Source organism: Macaca thibetana, chromosome 13 (assembly GCF_024542745.1).
Source record: "Macaca thibetana thibetana isolate TM-01 chromosome 13, ASM2454274v1, whole genome shotgun sequence".
Lineage (NCBI taxonomy): Eukaryota > Metazoa > Chordata > Mammalia > Primates > Cercopithecidae > Macaca > Macaca thibetana.
In genome coordinates this window covers 103,773,341-103,799,672 of record NC_065590.1, presented here as the reverse complement: position 1 = coordinate 103,799,672, position 26,332 = coordinate 103,773,341, and the positions used below count along the sequence as shown (strand labels likewise).

At 49.4% G+C, this 26,332-nt stretch overlaps 3 protein-coding genes across 11 annotated transcripts in view; 2 read left to right on the top strand and 1 right to left on the bottom strand.

Moving 5' to 3' along the window:
- Positions 1-26,332, bottom strand: part of EIPR1 (EARP complex and GARP complex interacting protein 1) — a 579,020-nt gene that overhangs the window by 126,865 nt on the left and 425,823 nt on the right. For all 3 annotated transcript variants that reach the window (XM_050754050.1, XM_050754049.1, XM_050754051.1), the window contains one exon: positions 13,914-14,046. In XM_050754050.1, coding sequence (XP_050610007.1) covers positions 13,914-14,046 — 133 coding nt within the window. The remainder of the gene's footprint in view (positions 1-13,913; positions 14,047-26,332) is intronic.
- COLEC11 (collectin subfamily member 11) overlaps positions 1-26,332 on the top strand; it is a 361,397-nt gene that overhangs the window by 31,450 nt on the left and 303,615 nt on the right. The window lies entirely within an intron of this gene.
- RPS7 (ribosomal protein S7) overlaps positions 1-26,332 on the top strand; it is an 838,959-nt gene that overhangs the window by 571,539 nt on the left and 241,088 nt on the right. The gene's annotated exons all lie outside the window — the stretch shown is intronic.

The following is a 26,332-nucleotide window of genomic DNA, read 5'->3' as shown; positions in this document are numbered from 1 at the left end:
GAAAGTTCAAGTGTCAGAGATTACAGTACTGATTTTTGGCAAAATCACGGCAAAACTTAAGCCTCCTAAGTTGCAATCCCGTGGTCTTCTTCATCCAGAACTGACTGTGGACGCCCTAACTCGGTGAACAGCCTTGGGATGATTTCCACTGACAGAGTCCCTCGCACGCGCATCTGCCTTTGGTTGAACAGAGACCACAGGGCACAGTGAAGACAGCACAGCCTGGAGGCGGAGCCCAAAGCCAGAATCCCAAATCCGCCCTCGCACTGCCCTTGTGGCCTTGAGAAAGTCACTGACAATGCCCCAGTCCCTTCATCAGCAAAATGGAGAGCCCCCGGGCCAGTGCTCATTAGGGAGCTTGAGGCAGGGCCCCGGCCCCATCAGCACCGTCCCTCCCGCAGCTGCTGAAGCGAGCGGGTGATCTGGCTGGGATGCCTCAGCGTACGTGCAAGGCGGCCCTGTCGCCACTGCCGATATATAAACTAACAGCAACAAACGTTATGAAAATGCAGAAACAGTAAAGTTTTCACAACCTCTGGCTCTTTCTGGAGATTCAGAAATTGGCAGATAAGCTAATCTTCTATTACAGTTCCTCTCTCCGAGTTTTTCTTTAAAAAAAACCTAGTCACTGAAGAGGATAATCTCTCAGAATGATAAAAATTATAAAATTCCATTCCATATTGGCAATGATTCCATATAGGCATGTCAGAAGACCAGAAAGTAAAAGTTTTAGGCTCAAGACGTGGAATCCCTGGTTAGACCAGTGGTCCCCCCAGCCAGGAAACGAGGCTTCTGGCGGGGACACCAAAGGTGACGTGGGTGTGGCATCTGCCTGGAAGGTTTGGGGAACTGTCCCCAGTATCCCTGGCTTCCCACGACAAATCTGACACCATGAGGACATCCCTGCCTTTCATCTGTTCCTACTTTTAGTCTCCTTCATTGATGAGAGTAATGAGTTCCATAAGTTTCCTCCGAGCCCTGCCTGTGACAAGGTCTTCATTCTGCATTTTCTCCTTGTAGCCTCGGGACACGGGTCCATGATGGACGTGGTCCCTCGGCCAACGTTCGCCATGTTGTCAGCCTGCGTGAAACCTGCCACGTGAGCAGCCTTCTCCTGAGGAGGAGTTTTAAAGTCCCTTACAGAGAATTACCGTGTGAGGGAAGGTCTGGGAGCTAAGGTGGCAAGACGTGAAGACACCCAGAGCAGAGTCTGGGTGGGCCCAGGTTTGAATCTGGCCTCCAGGCAACCTCTATGAACCCTGTTTTCTCATCTGAAAAGCTGGGATTTCCAACAGTGTCTGCTGCTTAGTATCACGGGGCTAAATGAACCAACCCGCGTACGGAGGCAGCACAGTGCGTGGCACGGGCAGCGCTGGGCCCTGCTGGCGGAGGCGGGGGCGCTCCACTGCTGCTGTGTTGGAGCAGGCAGCAAGGGTGAGGCTGAACGGTCTTGGAAGGTTCAGAGTCAAGGCCCAGACATGCGAGAAAACTGAATTTACAGCGCCAGTGTGAAAACAATGACGGGACAGATCAACGATGTCAGAAATCACATAACAAAAGCATGTCACGCACACGGCCTTCTCTGAATCCCAACAAAGTCTAAAGTAGTCAAGGCAGACGGAATTCCTCCCATCTCATAGATGAGAAAACTGAGGCTCAGAGACAGGAGCACCTCCTCCCCAGGCACTGAACGAGAGACACGTGGCACTGTGAAAGCCAGAGCAGGTCCCCAGCCCCTGGAGCGCAGGACCCACCCATGACAGCTCGCTGCCCCAGGGACATGATTAACGGCCGCTGCGGGGACACCCACAGAGCCCACGGTGAGCAGCACACACGGCTACGCTGTTCCCGGCACCCACCGGGCTTTCCCGGCTCCTCCCGGGCAGTGGCCCAGTGCTTAGGCGGCGTCCCTCCACGTGCCCACTGCTGCTCCTCAGGATGCTGCCCTCCAGGCTGGACTCCCCGGCCACGGCCACATACGGGTCCTGCAGCTTTGGGAAGCCGTCTGTCCTGGGGGGATTCTCCCATGGTGCTAACTCAGGCTCAGGGCAGGTGCCTCAGGGCAGCCCCTGGCCACCCACCCGCTCAGGGCAACACCTTCTGAAAGGCGACCCTGCCCAGGGCACCACTTGTCTGTGAAGCATTTCGTGACCACTCCTCGCTCTAATAATCAGTCTCTCAGGACATCCTCAACTCTGATCAGTGGAATGACACAGTAGGCGGGAGGCCCGCTGGAAGATCCCCGGGGTTCAGCCTCGTGGTCCCCAGTCACACCACAGGGAGTGCAGGCAGCCCGCGTGCTCAGACTTCCGAAGCGGCCACGGCCACACCTCCAGCACCTCAGGGAAAGGGCCCGACCCTTATCAGGCTGGGGTCAGCGGCTCCTTGGTTTTAGGGCCTCAGGCCTCACAGGCGCTGTAACAACTTGAAACGCAGCGCTTCCAGGTTCCCATGATCTGGCAGGACCGCTGTCCTCAGCAAGGCCAAAGAGCAGCCTCTAGGGGGTTAGGGTCAGACTCCTAAGTCCAGACACAACTGCCTGATCAGTTCTCTTTATCTTGTATCATAAGCAGCCCTACCTAGTGACCTGCTAGAGCACTGCCCCCATCTGGTTCCCAGGGAAAGAGAGCTACAACTGAGCCCAGAAAGGAAAGCTGATGAGAAGGCCAACCTCTGGGCTCCCTGCAAGGGCCGGGGGTCAGGACCACCCCAAATATCACCCTGCATCACCGAGCAGCCCCAAGAGGTGTCCCAGAGTGGGGCCCTCCTGTGCAGAGCACGCCTGATTCTCACGGGTCACAGTGGGAGGTGCGTCTCCAGGTAGTAGGAATTCTCCCACTGCGGAGGAGCCAAGGGGAAAAGGAGGTGAAAAGCCAAGGTGAAAAGTCTTCACAGAGAACCAGCATCCTGTCCTCTGTGACCCTTTCGATTTGGCAAAGGAAAGTCAAGGCAGGGAAGTGGTGACAGGAGCTGGGGCGGGCCCCCTCCCACTCGAGGGCCTCCCAGTGAAAGGGGCCTATTTCAGCACAAAACCTTCCCTGTGCCACCCTCCCTACTCTCAACCCCCAAAACAGAGCTTCTGTCCTTGTCTTCAAGGAGCCGCACCAATGGCAGAGGAACGAGAAGGCACATCCTACTGTGACAGCATCCTTTACACAGTGCCAAGGGTTTGCATAGCAAGGTCTGGGGACCTTCTCTGAAGGGGCCCTCCACAAGCCGCATGTTTCATTCGAGAGATCACCGCACAGTTTGCATTCTACTTCCTAACATATCCACCTTCATTTGAGGCTACAAATCACGTTTTCATTACTTAAAATCCAATAGAAGTGACACTACAGAAAGACACACCACCCTTATCCTGTGGCTTCAAGCACCCCGGCACCCTGCCACCCACCCAGGAGGTGTTGTGCCCTGCTTAAGAAGCTCCCATCATGGAAGGGAAGGCTCGGTCAGCGAGCCGCGAGGGCGGATGGGCTCCTGGGCTGGCCCAATGCTCCCAGTGGGCTCTGCTGCCTGTGCCAGGGGCTCCTGCGGTGGCTGCTCCCCAGTGCAGAGGAGGCTATGGCTGCAGCACTGCCCACCTCTCCTGGGGGTAAGGTGCCCTGGAGTGGGCATACGGTGTGCTCCAGATGCTCAGAGCCCACTGCTCAGGACTGTTTGCACACACCCCTGGAGTCCCATCCTTGCAGGGTACATAGACCCAAGTCTGAGACAAATCTGTTCACAACAGCCTCATGTTTTCTCATTATTTAACAGCAGTGTTAGTTAACTGTGTCCATTTTACAGGTGAAAGCTCCAGAGGTTTACTTGACTGGTCCAGGATTAGAAAGCCAGTAAACACCAGAGGGAAAAGCAGAAAGTCTAGGTTTTCCAGCCACCAAACCTGGTGCCCCTCTACTGTCCGGTAGCCCTGTAAGACCACTGCCCTGCTCCCACCATGCCCACCTAAGGAGGTAAAAGAAAGGCTGGGAAAATAACTGGACCACTTGACATTTAGCTTCCCTTTTTAATTTTTCAGTGCCATCTGACAATGGGTCTCACTCATTCACAAACGCCTCCCTGCGGTGTGCTAAGTTTTCACGTCTAGAGTGTGACAGAGGACGCGAGACAGAGAAAGGGTAAGGAACCCATTCCAGGTCACACACACTTCACTTCCAGGACAGTGCAGTCCCTGAGGACGCAGACCCAGATGAATTTAGCTGCTCAGTTGTCATTTTCTTACGTTTCCTCCTACTCATTTATTCAGTACACCTCAGCAGCCTTGTTCCCAAGAAAAATCCACTATATCTTCCTAAATCTCACTGAGATGATAATTTCAACATAGTTCAAATTAGTCGACTCACTCTGTCACTATGTTCTGAATAGCTATGATGTAGCAAAATGGCTGATCACTCAAATGGGGTCATGTTTCAGAGGAAGACGGTGCCAGGATGAGCAGCTGAAGCTGCGCGGCCTCTGCAGGCCAGGGCACTCGGCACAGAGGCAAGCAGCCGCGTCCAGCCCTGCCAGGGGCTTCCAGTCAGCAGGCGAGACAGGAAACAGGGAGACAAGTGTTCTCGCAGAAGCAGCCACACAGGGGCACGGAAACAGGCTGGGACCCCGGGGAGCTAGGGGAGAGCGGGGCTTTTAGGAGGCGGTGGATATGCCATAGTTCTATTATTTTATTTTATTTTACTTTAATTTACTTTACCTACTTTACTTTATTTTGCTTTATTTTATTTTTATTTTTTGAGACAGTCTCATTCTGTCGCCCAGGCTGGAGTGCAGTGGCGCAATCTCAGCTCACTGCAACAGCTGCCTCCTGGGGTCAAGCGATTCTCCTGACTCAGCCTCTCGAATAGCTGGGACTACAGGCACACACCATCACACCCGGCTAATTCTTGTATTTTTAGTAGAGATGAGGTTTCACCATGTTGGCCAGGCTGGTCTCGAGCTCCTGACCTCAAGTGATCCGCCCGCCTCGGCCTCCCAAAGTGTGGGGATAACAGGTGTGAGTCATGCGCTGGCCCTTTTTCATTTTTTAAAAAATTTTATTGTCTATACTTAAGGTCTGCAACATGATGCTGAGATACAGAGAGAAAAGGTCACTGTAGTGAAATGAGTTAACATATCCATCAGCTCACACAGCTACTCGTTCTCTTTTTCTGTGGCAAGAGCAGCTACAATCCACTCACTTAGCGAAAATCCCAAATATGATACAAGACAATCAACAATAGCCCCGCTGTAAATGAGGTCTCTGGCCTTCTCCATCCTACATACCTGCTACTTTGCATCCTCAGACCTACAATTCCCAGTGCCCCTTCCTTAACCATGTAACCGTGGTTTTATTCTCAATCTCTGTATACTCAACGTGTTTTGCTGTTAAACTCCATGGATGAGCTATCCTGTATTTTTTTTTTTCTTTTTGAGATAGGGTCTAACTCTGTCACCAGGCTGGAGTGCAGTGGCACTATCACGGGTCACTGCAGCCTCAGACTCCTGGACTCAAGTGCTCCTCCTGCCTCAGCCTCCTGAGTAGCTGGACCCACAGGCACATGCCACCACACCCAGTTCATTTTTAAATTTTTCTTGTTTCCTTTTTTTGGGTAGAGACACAGTCTTGTCATGTTGCCCAGACTGGTCTTGAACTCCTGGGCTCAAGCAATCCACCCACCTTGGCCTCCATTTCTAAGGATAAAAAAGAGCTCCCAACGTATAGACAAGAGAGAGAGTGGGGAGTGGGCCAGAGCTACAGAAAGGCACAAATGCAGAGGGACGTCACCTGGGAAGCCGTGGGAAGCTGGTGTGTTGGCACCAGTTCCTGGAACTCAGACCTCCAGGTCCAAACATCTGTGCTCACACCTGTCATAGCAGGACTACCTCGGACGGGAAGCACATGAGTCTGCCTCACACTGAGACATCCCTCTCTAAGGACCATTTCCACCTGGGGTGCCACCCCTACCCCCTGCTCATCACATGGGGTCCACCACATTTAATGTTCTAGGGGGTCAGCCTGGGTTCCCTGGATCAGAGACCACCCACCATGCTCTAATGATCTCGGGGCACCAGCCTGGGCTCCCCTGGATCAGAGACCACCCACCATGCTCTAATGATCTCGGGGTACCAGCAGGATTACCCTGGATCAGAGTCTGATCACACTCTTATGATCTGGGGGCACCAGCCTGGGTTCCCCTGGATCACAGCCCACCCACCACGATCTAACGATCTCAGGTGCCAGCCTGGGATCCCTTGCATCCAAGCCCACACACCAAGCTCTAGTGATCTTGGGGCACCAGCCTGAGTTCCCTTGGATCAGAGACCACCCACTGTGCTCTAATAATCTCAGGGCACCAGGCTGCACTCCCCTGGATCACAGGCCCACCCACAGCACTCTAATGATCTCGGGGCACCAGCCTGGGTTTCTTTGGATCAGAGTCCAGCCACCACACTCTAGTGATCTCGGGGCACCAGACTGGGTTACCCTCGAACAGAGCCCACCCACAGCACTCTAATTATCTCGGGGCACCAGCCTGGGTTTCTTTAGATCAGAGTCCAGCCACCACACTCTAAAGATCTCGGGGCAACCAGACTGGGTTACCCTCGAACAGAGCCCACCCACAGCACTCTAAAGATCTCGGGGCACCAGCCTGGGCTCCCCCAGATGAGGGTTCCATGACCATTCTCTAATGAACTTGGAGTACCAGCCTGGGCTCCCCTGGGTCACAGTTCCATGACCACTCTCTAATGATCTCGAGGCACCAGCCTGGGCTCCCCTGGGTCAGAGGTCCTTAGATATTGACAAGGTTCCCCTCGGCGAATTCCTGAAGTTTAGGAGTGAGGAACTAAATTCCATTCTTGTTTTTCTATAGAAACCCACAAAGTGCTCTGGAGTGACCACCACTCAATGCGTACAACCTCAGCTAAATGCAGGAGTTAGTTTCACTCTGCAAATGTGTTTTTCAAACAAGGTGTAAAAGTCTGTGAAAATATTGAGAGAGCAGTAAGAGAAGTGGATGAAAGTTTTAAAAATGGCTTGCACCAGTATAAGCGATCAAGTTAGGACATGGTTACGAAGACACGAAAGGGGAGACAATGGAAGGTCCAGAGCAAAGGGGACAGAAAGCCAGACCACTGGTGCCCTCTGCTGATTGTGAGGCCACCACACAGAGTGTCACCAAGGACGGTGTGAGCAGAGGCAGGCACACACTCATGAAACAGTGTGAGAAGAGGCAGACACACCCACCCAGGAGACACAGAGCAGAGGTAGGTATGCACACACTCACAAGACAGTGTGAGGAGAGCCAGGTATGCATTCATGAGATGGTGTGAGCGGAGGCAGGAGCACACACTCATGAGACAGTGTGAGCAGAGGCAGACACATGTACACTCATGAGATGGTGTGAGCAGAGGCAGGGGCCCACACTCATAAGACGGTGTGAGCAGAGGCAGGGACACACATTTCATTCATGAGATGGTGTGAGCAGAGGAAGGTGCACGTATACTCATGAGACAGTGTAAGCAGAGGCAGGGGCACACACTCATGAGACGGTGTGAGCAGAGGCAGGGACACATACTCATGAGACAGTGTAAGCAGAGGCAGGGGCACACACTCATGAGACGGTGTGAGCAGAGGCAGGGACACATACTCATGAGACAGTGTGAGCAGAGGCAGGTGCACATATACTCATAAGACAGTGTGAGCAGAGGCAGGGGCACACACTCATGACATGGTGTGAACAGAGGCAGGCACATGTACACTCATGACATGGTGTGAGTAGAGGCAGGGGCACACACTCACGAGACGGTGTGAGCAGAGGCAGGGGCACACACTCATGACATGGTGTGAGCAGAGGCAGGCACATGTACACTCGAGACGGTGTGAGCAGAGGCAGGGGCACACACTCATGAGACGGTGTGAGCAGAGGCAGGCACATGTACACTCGAGACGGTGTGAGCAGAGACAGGGGCACACACTCATGAGATGGTGTGAGCAGAGGCAGGGACACACACATGAGGTGGTGTGAGCAGAGGAAGGTGCACGTATACTCATAAGACAGTGTGAGCAGAGGCAGGGGCACACACTCATGACATGGTGTGAGCAGAGGCAGGCACATGTACACTCATGAGATGGTGTGAGCAGAGGCAGGCACACACACATGATACAGCATGAGCAGAGGCAGACACGTGTACACTCATGAGATGGTGTGAGCAGAGGCAGGCACACACACATGATACAGCGTGAGCAGAGGCAGGCACATGTACACTCATGAGATGGTGTGAGCAGAGGCAGGCACACAATCACGAGGCTGTGTGAGCAGAGGCAGGCGTACATGGTGTACCCTAATTCAGAAACATACATTAGAAATTAAAGCAGCAAAGTTGGGTTTTTTTTATGTTTATCTGAAACATATGCTTTTTTCTCAATGAACCTTAAGAAAACCTTGGGTGAAACAAGTTCTAAATTTAGGAAGTGAGATGCATAGAAAGGTCAAGGCCTGCTGGCAGCACATTCTGAAGTGCACATAAACTGGGGAGGGAGGTGACTGGAAGTACCCGGCAGCTCCGAAGGGAGAAATCCCAAGAGAAATATATCACTCATGTTAATTCCCTGCATGACCAGGCGTCTTTCAGGTGGCAACACCACAGCCTCTCGTGGCTCCAGGTCCGATTGAGACCTGCAGGTTGTGCTGTTACTTGCTGTGTGTGGAGGCCTGCGTGCTCCTCGGAGGCCAGCCTGCCACCTGCCACGTCCCCACCTCCGTGTCCGACCCGCAATCTACTCCCACAGACCAGTCACCGTGGAGATCTCTCCTGTTCCAAGTACGTACAGTCCCGTCGAGACAGCTTCTACCCTGGCCACAGTCACTCCTTTTGCTTTCATAGACATGCATTTTTCTTATAAAATGATCAGAAAGGAGAGTTAAGTTGTTTTTTAAATCTTCATCATCTATGTAGAAAACATTCCATGAGTTTATTCTGCTACAACTCCCCCTTTCACCAACTCCAAGAATGTCTTTTTCACAATCATCACGGGTAATAACTGAAAATAGATCAGCAGCAGGTATAAATCCCTATCAGTAATCGATGGCAATCTGTCACTTGTTCCTTGCATGGATAGAGATTTAAGCTAGGAGATATGGATGTATGGTTTAATCTGAAAATGTTTGACTTTTTAGGATACTTTAACGTCATGCAAATTTTCTATCATTTTCTAAGACAATGTGAAGAGAACATCACTCTTCAAGGAGACTTTGCCTGTGAGCACCAGATCCTCCAGATCCTTCAGCTGTGCACGGGGAACTCAACACTGCCGATCCTGACCGCCCTGCTTACGGACAGTAAGGGTACAGAGAAAGGGTTTCTTGCTTGCATTTAAAAAAATAAGTCACGAGCTCATCCACTTCTGCCTATTTGTGATGTTCATTCTAGCACGTGTGCTTGTGTGCACAAGAGTTCTACCACACTGCAGACTTCCACTGATTAGAAGAGATTCAGTGTGGAGCAATAAAGACAGAACGTAAACACTGTTGCTTCTGACAAATAACCAATAGCAACATCCTAAAGAAGAGTGAGGCCCTCCAAATGAATTGTTTCTAGACACTGTCCCCAGAGGCCCCGTCTCCATGGCTGCTGTCTCCCTTCCTCCCCATAAGACCCATGGAAGGCCAGGTGCAGTGGCTCACACCTGTAATCCCAGTGCTTTGGGAGGCTGAAGCAGGCAGATCACTTGAGCTCAGGAGTTCAAGACCAGCCTGGGCAACACAGTGAGACCTCATCTCTACTACAAATGTTTTTAAAAATCAGCCAGATATGGTAGTGCATACCTGTGGTCCCAGCTATTTCGAGAGGCTGAGGTGGGAGGATTGCTTGAGCCTGGGAGGCAGAGGTTGCAGTGAGCCAAGATTGTGCCACTGCACTCCAGACTGGGTGACAAGAGCCAAGAGCGAGGCTCTATCTCCAAAAAAAAAAAAAAAAAAAAAAAAAAAAAAAAAGCCTGAAAAAGGATTTCAGGACATCTGTGAAGGAAGACACGGAAAGCAACTTTAGAAGAGGGCAACCGTCTGCCGGAAAGAGGAGGGTGCTCCTAACAACTCACGCCAGTTGGCCCTGTGATCTGCCCGCCCTCTCCACCTACGGTTCTACTTCCCACACTGCCTGCCCCTGCCCCACACGGGGTGTGCGCCAAAAGGCGTGTCTCAGAAGCCCTCGGTCTCTTCATTAAAAGATGCCAACCGTTCACCAAAATACCACACACACTAATGGAAACAAAAAGAATGAAGGGCTACAAAAGAGGAGAAACAAAGAAAACACGTGTGGGGCTCCAAGGACAGCAGACAACAGGAGCTTTTCTATAAGCACAGCCTAATAAACAGCACACCAGGAACAGACACACAGTAAACGCCGCAAGAGGCCTCCCAACAGCCCAGGCAACGGCAGGGGAAAAGCACAATGGGAGAAAACGCTATTGGAAGACAAGGAGGATACAGTGCAACTCTGATCTTTGCAAAGAGATTTGTTATAATGAAGGGATAATTTAAGCAATGTCGTCTAATCTAAGTTTGTGGTGCTTTTGGATTTAATTCATATTTGATTCATTGCAATGTGGAAGCCTAGTGATTTAGAGGCAAGCTAAGTGCAAAAACTACAGAGCACAAGTACGTTTGCAAAACACAGGAAGTCTCTAGAACGTTTTCCCTGCACTGGGTTATGCAGAGCAAGCTTATGTCTGTGACTCTAGGCTTTTCCGGAGGCACCCGAAGCCGGAGGGCCTGGCGGCGTGCCCCATGGGCGCGACCGCTGCTGCAGATGACCCGATTCAGGTGAGACACAGCGCCACGCGTGCTTCGAAGGGCAAAGAGCCAGGTTAAGCACGAGTCAAGTAGCTGTGCTGCTCTTTCCTGATCAGAGCAGGAACTCGCAGCATTTCTCACTGGAAAACAGCCTTCCCTGCAGGATGGAAATCTCAGTTCTGCCTATGGCAGGAATAAAACAGAATTCTTGGAACTTAGACATGAATGTTGTAGAACAATTTTGTCTTTCTTCCTCGAGAGGCTGACAGATTAGGGAAATACTTAACAGAAGATCCATGCTGCCTTCGAAGTCTGGCAGAAAGAGTCAGTCTCTGGAAGCCACGACTGAAAATCATGAGATCCAGGGTAACTTGAAGGACGCGATCAACTGATGCCTGTGGACGACCAACAAGACCAAGATTGCTCGGCAACTGTGTTAGTTTTCTGTTGCTCCTACAAATTGCCACAAACTTGGCAGTTTAACTCAAAGCCCACTTACAGCTGGGAGCAGCTGAGGGTGGTCCCAGCAGACAGCCAGGAGACAAGTCTGCATCCTACAACCCCAGGAGCCACATGAGGTGAGAGCCCTGACACAGCCTGGCAGGGGCCTGGATGGCAGCCTGGAGACCAGGGCCCTACGAAGCCACAGCCAGTACATACCGCTGAAGAGGCGTGTGCTGTTGGAAGCCGCTGTGTTTGTGGGAATTCCTCTGCAGTGTATAATGACTTTGGAAGCAGGGGCCGCGGTAATAAATGCCTGAAATGCAGGAGGAGCTCTGGTTTCCAGCAGTGGGTAGAGGCTGGGAGGCTTTTGAGGAGCCACAGAAAAAGCAGAGCGTGCCCGGAATATCCAGGGGGCAGAAAGGCCATGCCCTGCAGGTCGTGGAGGCAGCTCCTGTTGTGCTGAGGCTGGTCCTGCACTCGGGGGGTTTCCTGGTGGGGGGACAGGGCAAGGGTGGAGAAGAGGGCAAATGCGGGAAGAGCTATACGATGGTGGAGTAACTAAAAGCCCAGCGTCTCCAGCCGGAAAAGGCGCTGAAATGAAAAGCCTAACTGATATGGTTTGGGTCTGTGTCCCCACCCAAATCTCATCGTGAATTGAAATCCCCACGTATCAGGGGAGGAACCTGGTGGGAGACGACCGGATCACGGGGTGGATTTCCCCCTTGCTGTTCTTGTGACAGTAAGTTCTCAGAAGATCTGGTTGCTTGAAGGTGTGTGGCTCTTCCCACTCTGCTCTCTGTCTCCTGCTGCCTTGTGAAGAAGGCCCTGGCTTCCCCGTCACCCCCACGGTGACTGTGCATTTCCTGAGGCCACCCAGCCACGCTTCCTGTTAAGCCTGCAGAACTGTGAGTCCAGTAAACCTCTTCATAAATTACTCAGTCCAAGGTAGTTCTTCATAACAGTGTGAGAATGGACTAATATGCCAACTGTCAGGAGGGTGTGCCCCTAAGAAAAGGCTGAGGATGGGCCACACTGCATGTGGTTAAAGCCTCGGGAAGATCAGGAGGTCAGAGTGCAGGCCTAGGAAGGGTCTCTCAAGAAGCGGAGGAAGCATCTCACAGATCCTCAGGCAGAAGAGAGAGTGAAGGGTCAAGGGTGAAGGGTGAAGGTGAAGGGTCAAGGGTGAAGGGGGCAGTCCCTTGGCTGTCTTAGCAGGAGACCGAGGCAGAGATCGTTTCTAAAAGATCTGCAGTTAGGCTCTTGTCTGAGGAAGTGAAGCCTCAGGAAATCTACTGAAGACCCACAGATTCTTGAGAAACGTGTTTCTGCTGAGACATTGTCAGCTTGGACCAATCGGCACAGACAGCAGACAAAACACAAGGAGGCTCTCGGATCCCCAACCTCCCGCTGGCAGGAGGGAGGCGCACAGCCACACTCAGCCACAAGCCACAGTGCCCTCCAAGTGGAAGGCAGGGCCCTCAGAGAGTGGACACAGGGCGGCTGTGAAGTTAAAGTGGAAGGAGGGCTGGGCACGGTGGCTCACGTCTGTAATCCTAGCATTTTGGGAGGCCGAGGCGGGTGGATCACCTGAGGTCAAAAGTTCGAGACCAGCCTGGACAACATGGTGAAACCCCGTCTCTATTAAAAATATAAAAATTAGCCAGGCATGATGACGTGCACGTGTAATCACAGCTACTCGAGAGGCTGAGGCAGGAGAATTGCTTGAACCCAGGAGGCAGAGGTTGCAGTGAGCCCAGATTGTACCACTGCACTCCAGCCTGCGTGACAGAGCGAGACTCTGTCAAGAAAAGAAAGGAAAAGAAAGGGAAAAGGAGAGGGAAAGGGAAGGGAAACATACACAGAACTCGGTGAAAGCAGAATTTTAGATCAGGACGTCCTGGTGACCAGCCTGACACACAATCCCTACACATCAATATTCTGAAGCCAGGGTGTGAGAGGGAAGATCAGACAGAATGCAATAAAAGTATCTAAACAGTCATTCAGCCTGTGGGACAAATGAAGGCAACATTTTAGAAACTACATATCAAAAACTAGAAAGAATTTGTTCTGGCTTACATGGTAAAGAAGGAGATCCTAGGAGATATTTCTCCATAGAGCCAGAATTCAGAAAGGAGTCATTGACGATGACCAAACAAGAACTGGGGAACAGGGAGCCTCAGTTCAGTGACTCAGGCGTCTGCATTGACACAAACTAAGGTCCCAGAGCCCCAGAGCCCCGAGAGCCTGGAGAGCCCAATAGCAGGCAGGAAGAAGCCTACCAGGCGTATCACCAGGCAACGCGCGTGTGTGCATGGAACTGCCCTTACCAAAGAGGACTGGAAGACGGTCACCAAGACACTATAGGAAAGAGGTGAAGCCCTGCTGCTCCCTGCAACGTAGAGTTTCTGCATCAGGACGCCTGTGTCTGCCTCGCCAGAATCTCCAGCACCGTACTTCCCTGACCAAGGGGTCAACGTTCCTGGAACAGCTGATTCCAGCTTCAATTCTTAGAATCTTAAGATTCTAATAATTTCTGCAAACATCTACTCACAATATCACAGCTTCTCTGTGTATGCAACACCTTCATTAATGGCTAAATCTTTTAAGTCATGTGTCGACCCATTAGCAATACAAAACCAGTCTTAGGAAATACCTCCAGTTACCTCCAGTGACCAGGTACCTTAGAAAAGCCGCACTTACTTCTGTTGTAGCAGGTCGCCAGCACGCCTCTGTCTGCAGGGCTAGCGCTAATGTGCCAGATTTCACCCGCTTGATGGAGGAGGACATTTTTATTTATAATGTTGTTTTCATCGTCAAAATCTATGATGTGGATCTAGAAATACAAGAAAAGAGCACATCAGGATCTCAAACACTTTCCTCAGTACCTTCATCAGACGTCATGATTACAAAGAATAATCACATGCACATTTCATGACAGATACATCTTTAATTGATTGTTATTATGCCAACAGTATGTACTTCTATAATTTCTTACTGGACTCCTCTCCAAAGACAAGTTAGAAAATCCCTGTGGAACATTTTTAAGATTGCAAGCTACGTAAGATTGCCCTCTGGTCACATCCAGTCTTAAAGAAAGAAGGCACCAAATGCTGTGTCTTCAAGTGGTTCTAAGACTGAGCCACTGTTGGTGTCAAGGCCAGAGCTGCTCAGGGCTGTCCCTATCAGCAAGGTCCTCCCAGCCTGCTGCATGGCTGCTGGGGAGGGCAGGGGCAGCAGGCCACGACTGCCTAATTAGGTCTGGGACTGACCGTGCCTGGCCCACTCTGTCTATAGTGGGCAGAACTCGACTCATATGTCAGACATGATTAAGGTGGGAGAGAGTAAGAAAGGGCTGTATATTCACACGCTTTTATTCTCTTTTCAAAAACAAGTCCAACAGCCACTGGTGCCTATTATCTTATGACATTAAATGGTATAACATTTTAGCCACTACATAAGAAAGTTAAATATACTATCGCCATGCTTTCCAGGATAACTTTTAGAGGAATTGAAATGATTTCACATTTAATTTCTTACCAATACCCAAGTCAATGAGAAAACGTAATTCCTCTTTTAAAAGTAAATCTGTACTAAGAAAAATATTCATGGATCTGCACAAAAGATTTATATCCAAGTACGTTTACTATCGCATTGATTATTGTAATAAAAAAATTAGAAGTCACCTAAATGTTTAGTAATAGGAAACTATTCAAATAAATTGCAGTATTTGAGGGTAATATAATATTATGATGCCATTCGGTATACTGCAGACTACTCAGTGGCATGGAACGATGTAATATATATTTTAGAAGATAATATAAAAAAGAAACTGTACGAATGCTACATCCTATTCTAGTTTGTTTGTTTTTAAAAAGTATGCGTGTCCAAACAAAAAACTAGCAGGTGCCTGAATGGTGTCCGCATGGTGGAATTGTAGGTGGTTTTCCCTTACTTCTTTGTGCTTTATTTATACTTTTAACATTTTTGCCTAATGAGGTCTGAGACTGACCGTGCCTGGCCCACTCCGCAATACGTTTGCAATCAAAACAAACATTAAATGCTATTTTTAAACTGTCTCCACAATACCCAGTAGCACCTACACGTCACCCAAGCCTCAGATGGTCCTTTCATTATTTCCAGCTGCTCCTCTCAGGGTCTGATCTGTGTCCCGTCCAAATCTCACATCAAATTGTAATCCCAATGTCGGACGTGGGGCCTGGTGGGAGGTGACTGGATCATGGGGATGGGCCTTCACGAATGGGTTAGCACCATCCCCACTTGGTCCAGTCCTCACGAGAGTGAATTCTCCTGAGACCTGGTCATTTAAAAGTGAGTGGCATGGGCTGGGCGTGGTGGCTCACGCCTGTAATTGTACCACTTTGGGAGGATGAGGCAGGCGGATCACCTGAGGTCAGGAGTTTGAGACCAGCCTGGCCAACATGGTGAAACCCCATTTCTACTAAAGATACAAAAAACTAGCCGGGCGTGGTGGCGGCGCCTGTAGTCCCAGCTACTCGAGAGGCTGAGGCAGGAGAATGGCGTAAACCCGGGAGGCGGAGCTTGCAGTGAGCCGAGATCGCGCCGCTCACTCCAGCCTGGGCGACAAAGTGAGACTCCGTCTCAACAACAACCACCACCAAAAAGTGAGTGGCATCTTCCCCTCTTCTTGCTCCTGCTTCTACTATGTGAGGCGGCTGCTCCCTCTTCGCCTTCCGCCATGATTGGAAGTTTCCTGAGGCCTCCCCAGAAGCAGATGCTGCTATGTTTCCTGCACAGCTCCAAAATGTGAGCCAAAAAAACCTCTGTTCTTTATCAATCACCCAGTCTCAGTTATTTCTTCACAGCAGTATAAGGTCACCCCGAAGAGTCATTCTGGACTTGCTCAGAATGGAACTCATACCCGGCCAGTGCCAGAGCCGTGTGAGCTGAGCCAGAATCTCCCTGGAGTAGAGCGGGGCCGCCAGTGCCGGGTGCTGGGGCCAGGGAGCAGACAGACATGGCCGGCCTGCCCGCCGCAGAGCGGGAGCCCGGTGAGCATGTGCGCCCGCCCTTTCCATTCGGGGCCGCTGCAGTTCCCACAGCAGGTTCAGAAACATTCCCAGTGAACAGCTTCCAATTACAAATCACACATCTAAGAACCAGGGAAATGAACACAGCACTTGTTTTTATAAGTGAAACTTTACTGTACTCTTTTTCCTTCCCACACCCAAGGAAAGTTTACCTATGAACAGTTTTTTTCCTCTGTGGACCTGTTACACATTTATAATATACTATTAATTATTAAATAATTACTCAGTGATATTGAGAAAAATATTTGGCAGAAATACATATGTCCTATGATGCCACATCTCTACAATTGGGGATAGACCCTACAAACACCAAAGAAAAGGCAAGTGCAAGAATTTTCACAGCAGATATATTTTTGATAGCCAAAGCAGTAAACATCTCAGATGTCCATCAACAACAGAATGGGTAGGCCAGGTGCGGTGGCTCACACCTGCAATCCCAGCACTTTGGGAAGCCAAGGCGGGTAGGTCACCTGAGGTCAGGAGTTTAAGACCAGCCTGGCCGATATGGTGAAACCCCGTCTCTACTAAAAATTTAAAAATTAGCCGGGTGTAGTGGCAGGCGTCTATAATCCCAGCTATTTGGGGGGCTGAGGCAGGAGAATCACCTGAACCCAGGAAGGGGAGGTTGCAGTGAGCTGAGATCACGCCACTGCACTCCAGCCTGGGTGACAGAGTGAGACTCTGTCTCAAAAAAAAAAAAAAAAAAACCCACAATAGAATGGGTAAATCAGTTGTGGTATATTCACAAATGCAATTCTCAGAGTAATGACAAGTAACAAAAACACACGCACAGACAACGCTGAGTGAGAAAAATCAGACACGAGAAGGAGCACCTTGTGCGATTACCTCAGGCAAATGACAGAGACCATTCACCGCAGGCCTGGAGTTGGCCCAGACTCCAGGAATCTTAGAGGACTGCTGGGGTGCCCTCCATGGCAGTGACACGGGTGCACGTGGGTGTGGGCGCGTGTGCGTGCAGGTGTGCACCTGTGTGTGGGAGCATGGGTACATGGTCTACACGTGTATATGCGTGGGTGTGCATGTGTGGGAGCACAGGTATGTGGCCCACCTCTGTATGTGTGGGCGTGGGGGAGGTGCAGGTGTGTGTGGAGGGAGTGTGGGTGTGAGACAGGTGCAGGTGTGAATGTAAGTGTGTGTGTGAGGGTCTGTGGGTACATGGGTATGGTGGGTGTACACGGGTGTGAATGCACGTGTGTGTGGGTGTGAGGCAGGTGCAGGAGTGTGGGAGGTGTGTGGGAGGGTGTGGGCGCATCCTGGGTGTGGGTGTTGAGGGGGGTACGTGGGTGTGGGGAACTGGTGCGTGCGTGTGTAAAGACGCCCCCAGTAGCATATTCTGGATGTGTGCACTTGGATGCATGTTAAGTTATAGTTATACCTTACAGGCAGAAATGCATTAGAATGAAAACTAATAACAAATACATGAAGAAAATTCATTCTTTATTATAACCAACAACTTAAAAATTTTTAAATGAGAATTTCATGATACCAAATAATATTTACTATATTAGCCAACTTCTTCTAAGTGATGGCAACCAATACAGGGAATTCTATGATAGTATTGGTCCACGTTATAACTTGTCCAATTCTTTTATAAGGTTCATTATAATATGTAAATAAGAACTACATAAATGTTGAAACTGAAACAATAATTTGATTTTGTGAAATCTGCCCCAAAGAATAAATGAACAAAAAAAGGTGTATTATGAAATGTTATATAGCTTTAAAAGTTATGATTAAGAGCAATTATTAATACCAAAAATGTTACAAGAGTATTAAATTTTAAAAGCAGGCTATAAAATGGCATGTGATTATATAATACCATCACACAGGACACAGACCACAAGGGGATACAGAAAATTAGAAGTAATTTTTGTGTTGCTAGGCAATTTTTTTCCTCAGCATTTTTCACATTTCCTACTTATCAGGAAATCCATTAGCACTGAAAAAAGGGACGCACTTAAATGTACTACTTTGCAAATCTGCTCCTCTGAAATGCACCAGGGCAGCAGGCACAGCCAGCGGTTTTCTGGGTGTATCTTCAGGACAGTGCGGCGAGGCCCCCACGCTGGCCCCTCGGCCTGGCTGCAAGTCTCAGCAGACCCTCTCTCCTAGTCTCCTGCCTCCTCACAGGCTCTGCCTCTGGCTGGACCCACTTTCTCCCCATAAAGCTGTTTTCCTTCTCACGGAGACACAAGGCACAGCTTTCCAACGGGACTCAGCTCCTCTAGGTTCACCCCTTCCAGCCAGCAAGCAGCACAGGGCAGAAGGGGGATCCATGCTCCTCCCAAGCCCATGTCTCCTAATCTGGCACACTGCAATAGAAATGGTCTTTAACCTTCATTGCCAAGCCTGATGAGTCTTGAGATTTTCCCACATCCCTTATTTTATGGTTGATTCATAGAGTAGCGCAAAGTACACATCTTCACGCACTGCTTTAACACGGGGCTGTTCAAACAGGATGCCATGAGCAAAAATAACGAAGTAATGGCTGAAATCTATATTGCACCAGGCACTATGCGAAGTATTTTATACACTTTAGTGCTTTAATGCTTAAAACAGCCCTAGAATATATTACTATTAACCACAATGTACAGGTGAAAAGACCGAGGCTTGAAGAGTGGAGGGCCCGGGCTACTCCAGTCAGGCACGGCACAGCCAGGCCTACGGGAGCCCCTGGTCCTGGCACGCGAGCTCTGCAGCCCCACCGCCTGCCCCAGAGATGCGCTCTGCAGGGCAGCAGCAAGCCAGAGTGAGAGGCAGCTCCCAGCTGGAAAGAAGAACCAGTACCTCAACTCTCTGTTCTCAGGGCACCAGCCTGCGCCCAGCTCACCTGAAAGCATAAACAACTGTTTTGTTGAATAAACATATGCAGGTACAGGCCGGCTCCGAAAACGAGTAATGTGAGAAAGAAACACTGTAACTAAGGTGAGTGCAAAAGATTACCAGGGCTCAAAAGAAAGAGCCATTAACACCAGCTAGGCAGGTCCGGAAAGACGGTCGCCCTGTCAGCAGTACTTAAATGTTACTTTAAACTTTTCATGCCACATTGGATTTTTTTAATGTGTTAATCGTTTATAATGAAGATCAAACTCATATATTTTGAATCATCATTAAAATTTTTAAAGCTGATTTTACCAGTGCTGGGCTAAGGCCATAGACGACATTGTAAAGATTTAGAATAAAGAGTTATAAAAATTTATTAGAAAGTCAGTAAAGATGAACTTCATCACCTCTCCCTCCTTTTCTGGAAGAATTGGGGCTTGGAGAGAAATGCCACGGTGTGGCCACATGTGGCCCAGGGCCAGGCTGCTGAGTACAGAGCTGAGGCCGCCGCGCTGTCCACTTCATCTGCGCTTCTCAAGTGAAAGTTCAAAAACTCTTGAGAATTGAAAAAAAATGAAAAGAGAAGAAAAGGGTCAGGCACGGTGGCTCACACCTGTGATCTCAGCACTTTGCAGGGTGAAGGTGGGAGGATGGCTTGAGCCCAGGAGGTCAAGACCAGCCTGGGCAACACAGCAAGATCTCATCTCCACAGAAAAAAATAAAAATAAAAACTACCACACATAAATAAGACTGGATATTAAAAAATCAAGAGCCACCCTCCTAGGGAAAGTAAATGATCCAGTGGCTTCCCCAGAGGCAGGAGATGCCCTCGGCCACTGATGGCAAACCTCCCCCGTTCTCACCCTGGACAGCCACTGGACAGACGACAGGAGACGCCTTCCCTGCCACGTCATCCATTAATAAAACCCACCTGCTCAGAGGCAATTCCCTAAGAGTTATGCGGAATACTGAATACTGCCTGGGACCAGATCTTGGACAGGACAAGCCATGGGCCCGTATCGCTGGTTTTCTTTACTCCTGGTTACAGCAAGTGACCCTGAAAACACAGTTTCTACTGTAGTCGGCTTCACGCTTCGGCTTGGTGCTGACATGAACGTGACCTGCCAGTCAGGAGACCTGGTCTCTCATTTGGATTCTGTCATTCCTGGCTGTGTGACCTTGGGCAAGCCACTAACCCTTTCTGGGCTCTTTGTATATCTGGGCCCTTCTCAGCATTTGTACATTTAGGAAACTACATCTCTAAGATCCCTTTGTTCTAATAGAAACACACACTCTTTTTTTTTTCTTTTTGAGACAGAGTCTCACTCTGCCGCCCAGGCTGGAGTCCAGCGGCGTGATCTCGGCTCACTGCAACCTCTGCTTCCCTGGTTCAAATAATTCTCCTGCCTCAGCCTCCTGAGTAGCTGCAACTACAGGCAGACACCAACCAAGCCCCGCTAATTTTTGTATTTTTGGGAGAGACGGGATTTCAGCATATTGGCCAGGCCAGGCTGGTCTCGAACTTCTGACCTTGTGATCTGCCTGCCTTTGCCTTCCAAAGTGCTGGGATTACAGGTGTGAGCCACCACACTCGGCCAAAATATATATTGGTCCTTTAGCTAAGAACTTAAATGGTAAGTAATACAGTTATTAAGTATGTTACTGATTTTCCAGTGCTTATGAGTCCCACACAATAACCGCCATTTCCCCAAACATAGTAATACTTCTCTCTTGGGCAATTAAAGCATAGGGTATTAACAGCTCTTGCCCATGAAGCCCAAACAGTACACTTGGCAGTGGGGGAGAAAAAAGACTCCACGTTCCAGAAGCTCCCTGTAAGCTCCCTGTGTCCCAGGAGCACGTTGCTCGGAACTGTGCAGAAGGTGACACAGTCTGTGCAGTGGGTGGGCAAGGGCTCCGGCAGAGGCTGGAAACTAACTGAGTCACTGGAATGCCACCAGCTGCCTCTGGTAGCAGAGAACAGGGCTGAAGTACCGGCTCTTCCTTTCAGTGGGGAGCTACCTTTCACTCTAAAAATCAGAAAGACATGAGTAGAACTCTGTAAAGGAAAAAAAAAAAAATTGGGGTATAATCAATATAGTGAAATTATTGGGGCATAATCAATATAGTGAGACGAGGCTGGGTGCAGTGGCTCACACCTGTAATCCCAGCACTTTGGGACTGCTGATCCCCTGAGATGGTGAGGTGGGTGGATCATCTGAGGTCAGGAGTTCAAGACTAGCCTGGCCAACATGATGGAACCCCATCTCTACTAAAAATATAAAAATTAGCCAGGCATGGTGATGTGTGCCTGTGATCCCCACTATTCGGGAGGCTGAGACAGGAGAATCACTTGAACCCGGGAGGCAAAGGTTGCAGTGAGCTGAGGTCATACCACTGCACTCCAACCTGGGCAATAGAGCAAGACTCTGTCTCAAAAAAAAAAAAAGAAAAGAAAAAAAGAAAAATATGCATATTTATAGAGAGACCAAAATTCTCAGAAAGCAAAGTAGGGTACAATTCACAGAGGAAAATAGAAAAGCAAGTGCACAGTGGAGGCAGCACCGTGGCACTAACTTCTGTTTCTCTTCACATGGATGCACGTGTGGGGGGGAACGCAGCCCCGGGGCACCATGCTTATCTTTCCCTCGATCTAGTTTGGTGCACGCAGAAGAGGGAAACAGGGCACCGTGTTCATCTTTGCTTTGATTTGCGCTGGTGCACACACGACTCGTTCCTGGTACAGAAGTCCAGTGAAAACCACCACCACCACCGTGCCACAGAAACGCTTTAAGGAAACCCTAATGAAACAGATGACTGGGGAAACCCTACGATCCACCACCACCACCGTGCCACAGAAATTCTTTAAGGAAACCCTAATGAAACAGACGACTGGGGAAACCCTACGATCCACCACCACCAACGTGCCACAGAAACACTTTAAGGAAACCCTAATGAAACAGATGACTGGGGAAACCCTACGATCCAGAGTCCACAACACTTCTCACAGCATGTTTTGTTCATCCGAAGCAGTGACAGACACCCTGCCCACCCCCACACCTCACAAACCGAGCAGAGGCAAATGCAACACAAGCCCACCCGTGTGGGAGGGGCACCACTTGATGGCTGGCCCAAGGGCGGCAGCAGGGCCCACGGAGATTCTGGCGTTGACTCTTTGTGACTCTGGTGGGACAGACGAAACTGGCTGTGGGTTTTGACCCAATGCTCATTGATATGGACACCGGGAAACCTGATGGAATTTGCAGCAAAACCCCGGAATTGTCCAGGCATGGGGTTTCTGGATATCGTGACTTCTTCAGACAGAAACAAATCTGATGTTTGTCTGAAAATGTAATAGATGCCCAATAGGACATCACAAGATTTACTTGTGAAAAGTGAGTACATTTGCTACAGTAGAACTAATTATTACAGAAGTTTGTGACTTTCCTTAAAATACACCCATCCAACAACCTGCTTAGCACCAGGCATCAAAAGGACACAGCAGTGAATGGTCCTTGGCCTCACAATATGTGTCAGGGATGGCAAGGTGTCAAGGAATTTGAAGAAAAATAAATACAGAATAGAAGTAACAGGAATCCTATAACGTGAAGCCTTATATTAGAGGCATGCACATGCAAAGACAGACAAGAGTAGAGAAAAGGCATCAATTAGTTCCAGCTCAGGAATTGAAAAGGGGGTGGAAAAGGGAAGATTTCACGGAAAAGACGATAGAAGCTGTCTGTAGGAGAGATCAGGACTCAAAAACCTTGGACAAAAATCATAAATTTCTCCTTAAACCCAAAGAACCCGTCCAGCTGAACACGTGCAGGAATGCCACCTGATATAGTTTGGATATTTGTCCCTGCCGAAATCTCATGTTGAACTGTAATCCCCAGTGCTGGAGGCAGGGCCTGGTGGGAGGTGTTCAGATCGTGGGGGTGGCTCCCTCATGGCTGGGTGCTGTTTTGGATAGTGAGTTCTCCTGAGATCTGGCCACTGAAGCGTGGCACTCCTCCTCACTCTTTGCTCCCGCCCTCGCCATGTGATGTGCCTGCTCTCACTTCGCCTTCCGCCATGACTGGAAGCTTCCCCAGGCCGTCCCAGAAGCAGATGCCAGAGCCATGTTTCCTGTACAGCCTGCAGAACCATTAAACCTCTTTTCTTCATGAATTACCCAGTCTCGGGTATTTCTACATAGCAATGCAAGAATGGCCTAATACACCAACAGATCTGAGGGTGTGATATGGTTTGACTATGTCCCCACCCAAATCTCCTCTTGAATTCCCAAGTGTTGTGGGACGAACCTGGTGGGAGATAATCGAATCATGGGGGCAGTTCTTTCCCGTGCTGTTCTCCTAATAGTGAGTAAGTCTCACGAGATCTGATGGTTTTGTAAGGGGGAGTGGCCCTGCACAAGCTCTCTCTTTGCCTGCCGCCATCCAGGTAAGATGTGACTTGCTCCTCCTTGCCTTCCACCGTGATTGTGAGGCCTCCCCAGTCACGTGGAACCATAAGTCCATTAAACCTCTTTTTCTTTCCAGTCTCGGGTATGTCTTTATCAGCAGCATGAAAACAGACTGATACAGGGTCAAACCGATTCTTCAAGAGTGAGGGAAAAGGGGAATATCAGAGAACACTTTATATGTTAGATCTTAAGACTCACCGAACCTGAAAGCTGGAAAGAACCAATTAAAGAATATCCAAGTATGGCAGACCATCTAGGGATATACCCTAAAAACACAGGACCCCTGAAGATAAAGCTCACACTGAGGACAGTAAGAAACAGAAATGCGAGTCAGGGACGCTTAGTGACAGGCTGGAGCCTCTGGATCAGGCCTCATCAAAAGGAAGCCAGGCTACCCTATGATGCTTCAGTGACCCTGAGCAACCAGGTCCTTTTACCATTAAAGGAAGAGAGAAGGGTGAGGAGGAGAGAGCGGCAGCAGCAGGAAAGAAATCAAGGCTCAGTTAGTCTAGAGTGGGGCTGGGAATCTGAACGTTGACCAAGCGCCCTGGTGATTCTGAGCACAGGTGAGAACAGGACTTGCAGGCAGCGGGGCTGCAGGCACAAAGCTGTCACAAATCCAAACAGATGCAGAACCATGCAGCTGAGCTGAGAAACTACGAAGTTACCCAGGGGAAGAAACGAGCTGCTCTGTCATTGCCCTTCTGTGACATCAGTCTTTTCACTGACGAGGATCCCAGCCACCGGGTCAATGCTTCCACGTTAGAAGAGGCAAAGCTGGTCCTCTTTGTCACCATGGCACTCCCAGAGGTCTCCAGAGGAAGATTAAGACTCATCCCTTACCTACATGAGAAGGCGGGGGTGGGGGGCACCAATATATGGCGAAAGTCTGTGGGAAATGCAGACGGCAGAAGCACTTAAAGTGCCTCAGGTCGGAAATCGCCTTGCTCCTCATCCCTGCCCATGCTAAGCCATAAGCACACCCGCCAGGAAGAACTCCAGCTCCTCCTCAAAGGAGAACCCCAGAAGGCAAGCAAAGACCCCAGAAATCCTTGTCCCCCCTCCTCAAGCACAGGGAGCTACGACAGAGTCCTGTCCCATAGGAGGAAACGGACGCAAATCAGTTCGTGCCTCAGAGGAAAGTCGGCAACTGTGACAGTCCCCACATTTTCAGAAAGATAGCACAGCTGCATCATGGAGTAATGATGCAGGTACCGGGCACTTTCCAGGGAATTAATGACTGCCTGAAAGGAGTGAGGGCCTGAGGCAAGGCCAGGAGCCATTAACCCTTCCCAGTTACCACTCCCCGGGAGAGCTGGAGCTCCAGAACAAGGGGCGGGGGCTTCCGACTGTGCGGGAGGAGGCCAGATTCTATTGTCACAGAAGGCACATGGGCCCGGCTGCAGCCCGCAGCCAGTGGAGCCTTCACAGCCACACACTTTCAAACAATCAGACCTGTGATAACTCACTCACTGTCACGAGAACAGCAAGGGGGGAATCCACACCCATAATCCAATCACCTCCAATCAGGTCCCTCCCTCAAAACTGGGGATTACAATTTAACATGAGATTTAGGTGCAGACAGGGCCAAACTATACCAGATGGTAATACTAACAGTACTGTGAGTATCTGCTTGTCCATTTCGCCATTTCACTAAACACTGAACTCAGAACACAAATATCTGTTCAGTTTTTGTGTACTCAGCACATAAAAAAGAGGAATTAAAGAGTTCTGTCAATCTACGAAGTAAGCATTTGTTGAGTGGATGAATGAACGAACAGCTCAATAATGTCACATGCTTTTACCAGAAACAGAAAGACAAAACCAGCAAGTCAAAAACACAGCTTCGTACCTATCATAGGGATTCACACACAGACAACTGCAGGCAAGTGTGGAAATACATGAGGTGTGTAATAAAACCTACTGTTGACTCAAAAAATAAGATACTGGGAAATTAACTTGAGTAATTAGCAGAACTCTTCAAATTAGAAGAAAGGAAACAGAAAAACTGGAAAGCTTCTTTAAAATAATTAATTGGATGTTACTTCGTTCCAAAAAACAAACAAACAAACAAACAAAAAACAAATTAAGGCAGATTAAAACCCTTTCTGTCATTTTGGGCTGACTCTTTTTTTTTTTTTTTTTTTTATGTTTTTGAGACAGAGTCTCGCTCTGTCACCCAGGCTGGAGTGCAGTGGTGTGATCTCAGCTCACTGCAACCTCCGCCTTCCCAGTTGTCAAGCAATTCTCATGCCTCAGCCTCCCAAGTAGCTGGGATTATATGTGCTTGCCATCACACCGAGCTAATTTTTGTATTTTTAGTAGAGACAGGGATTCACCATGTTGGCCAAGCTGGTCTCAAACTCCTGATCTCAAGTGATCCACCCGTCTTGGCCTCCCAAAGTGCTGGGACTACAGGCATAAGCCACCACACCTGGCCTCTTTTATTTCTCTATTTTGATAACTTTGGTACCAATGATTCTTCATTAATGTCATTACCAAATGGAAATGCCATTACCACATTCTGGCTAAGAGCAGGTGCACAGTAATTGGCTCATAACTATCATGCTTTCCATTGCCCCATTTTGTGTTGAATTCCTGGGTTTCTGCTGGCTTCTGCTTTGTGGAGCTGCATTTGGAAGGCAGAGTGGCGTGCCCCCCATCCCATCTCTGTGCCTCTTTTGCCCGTGTGGGTTTTACTCCCCAATTCCCCTGGAGGCGCCATCCCTGAAACCACAGGC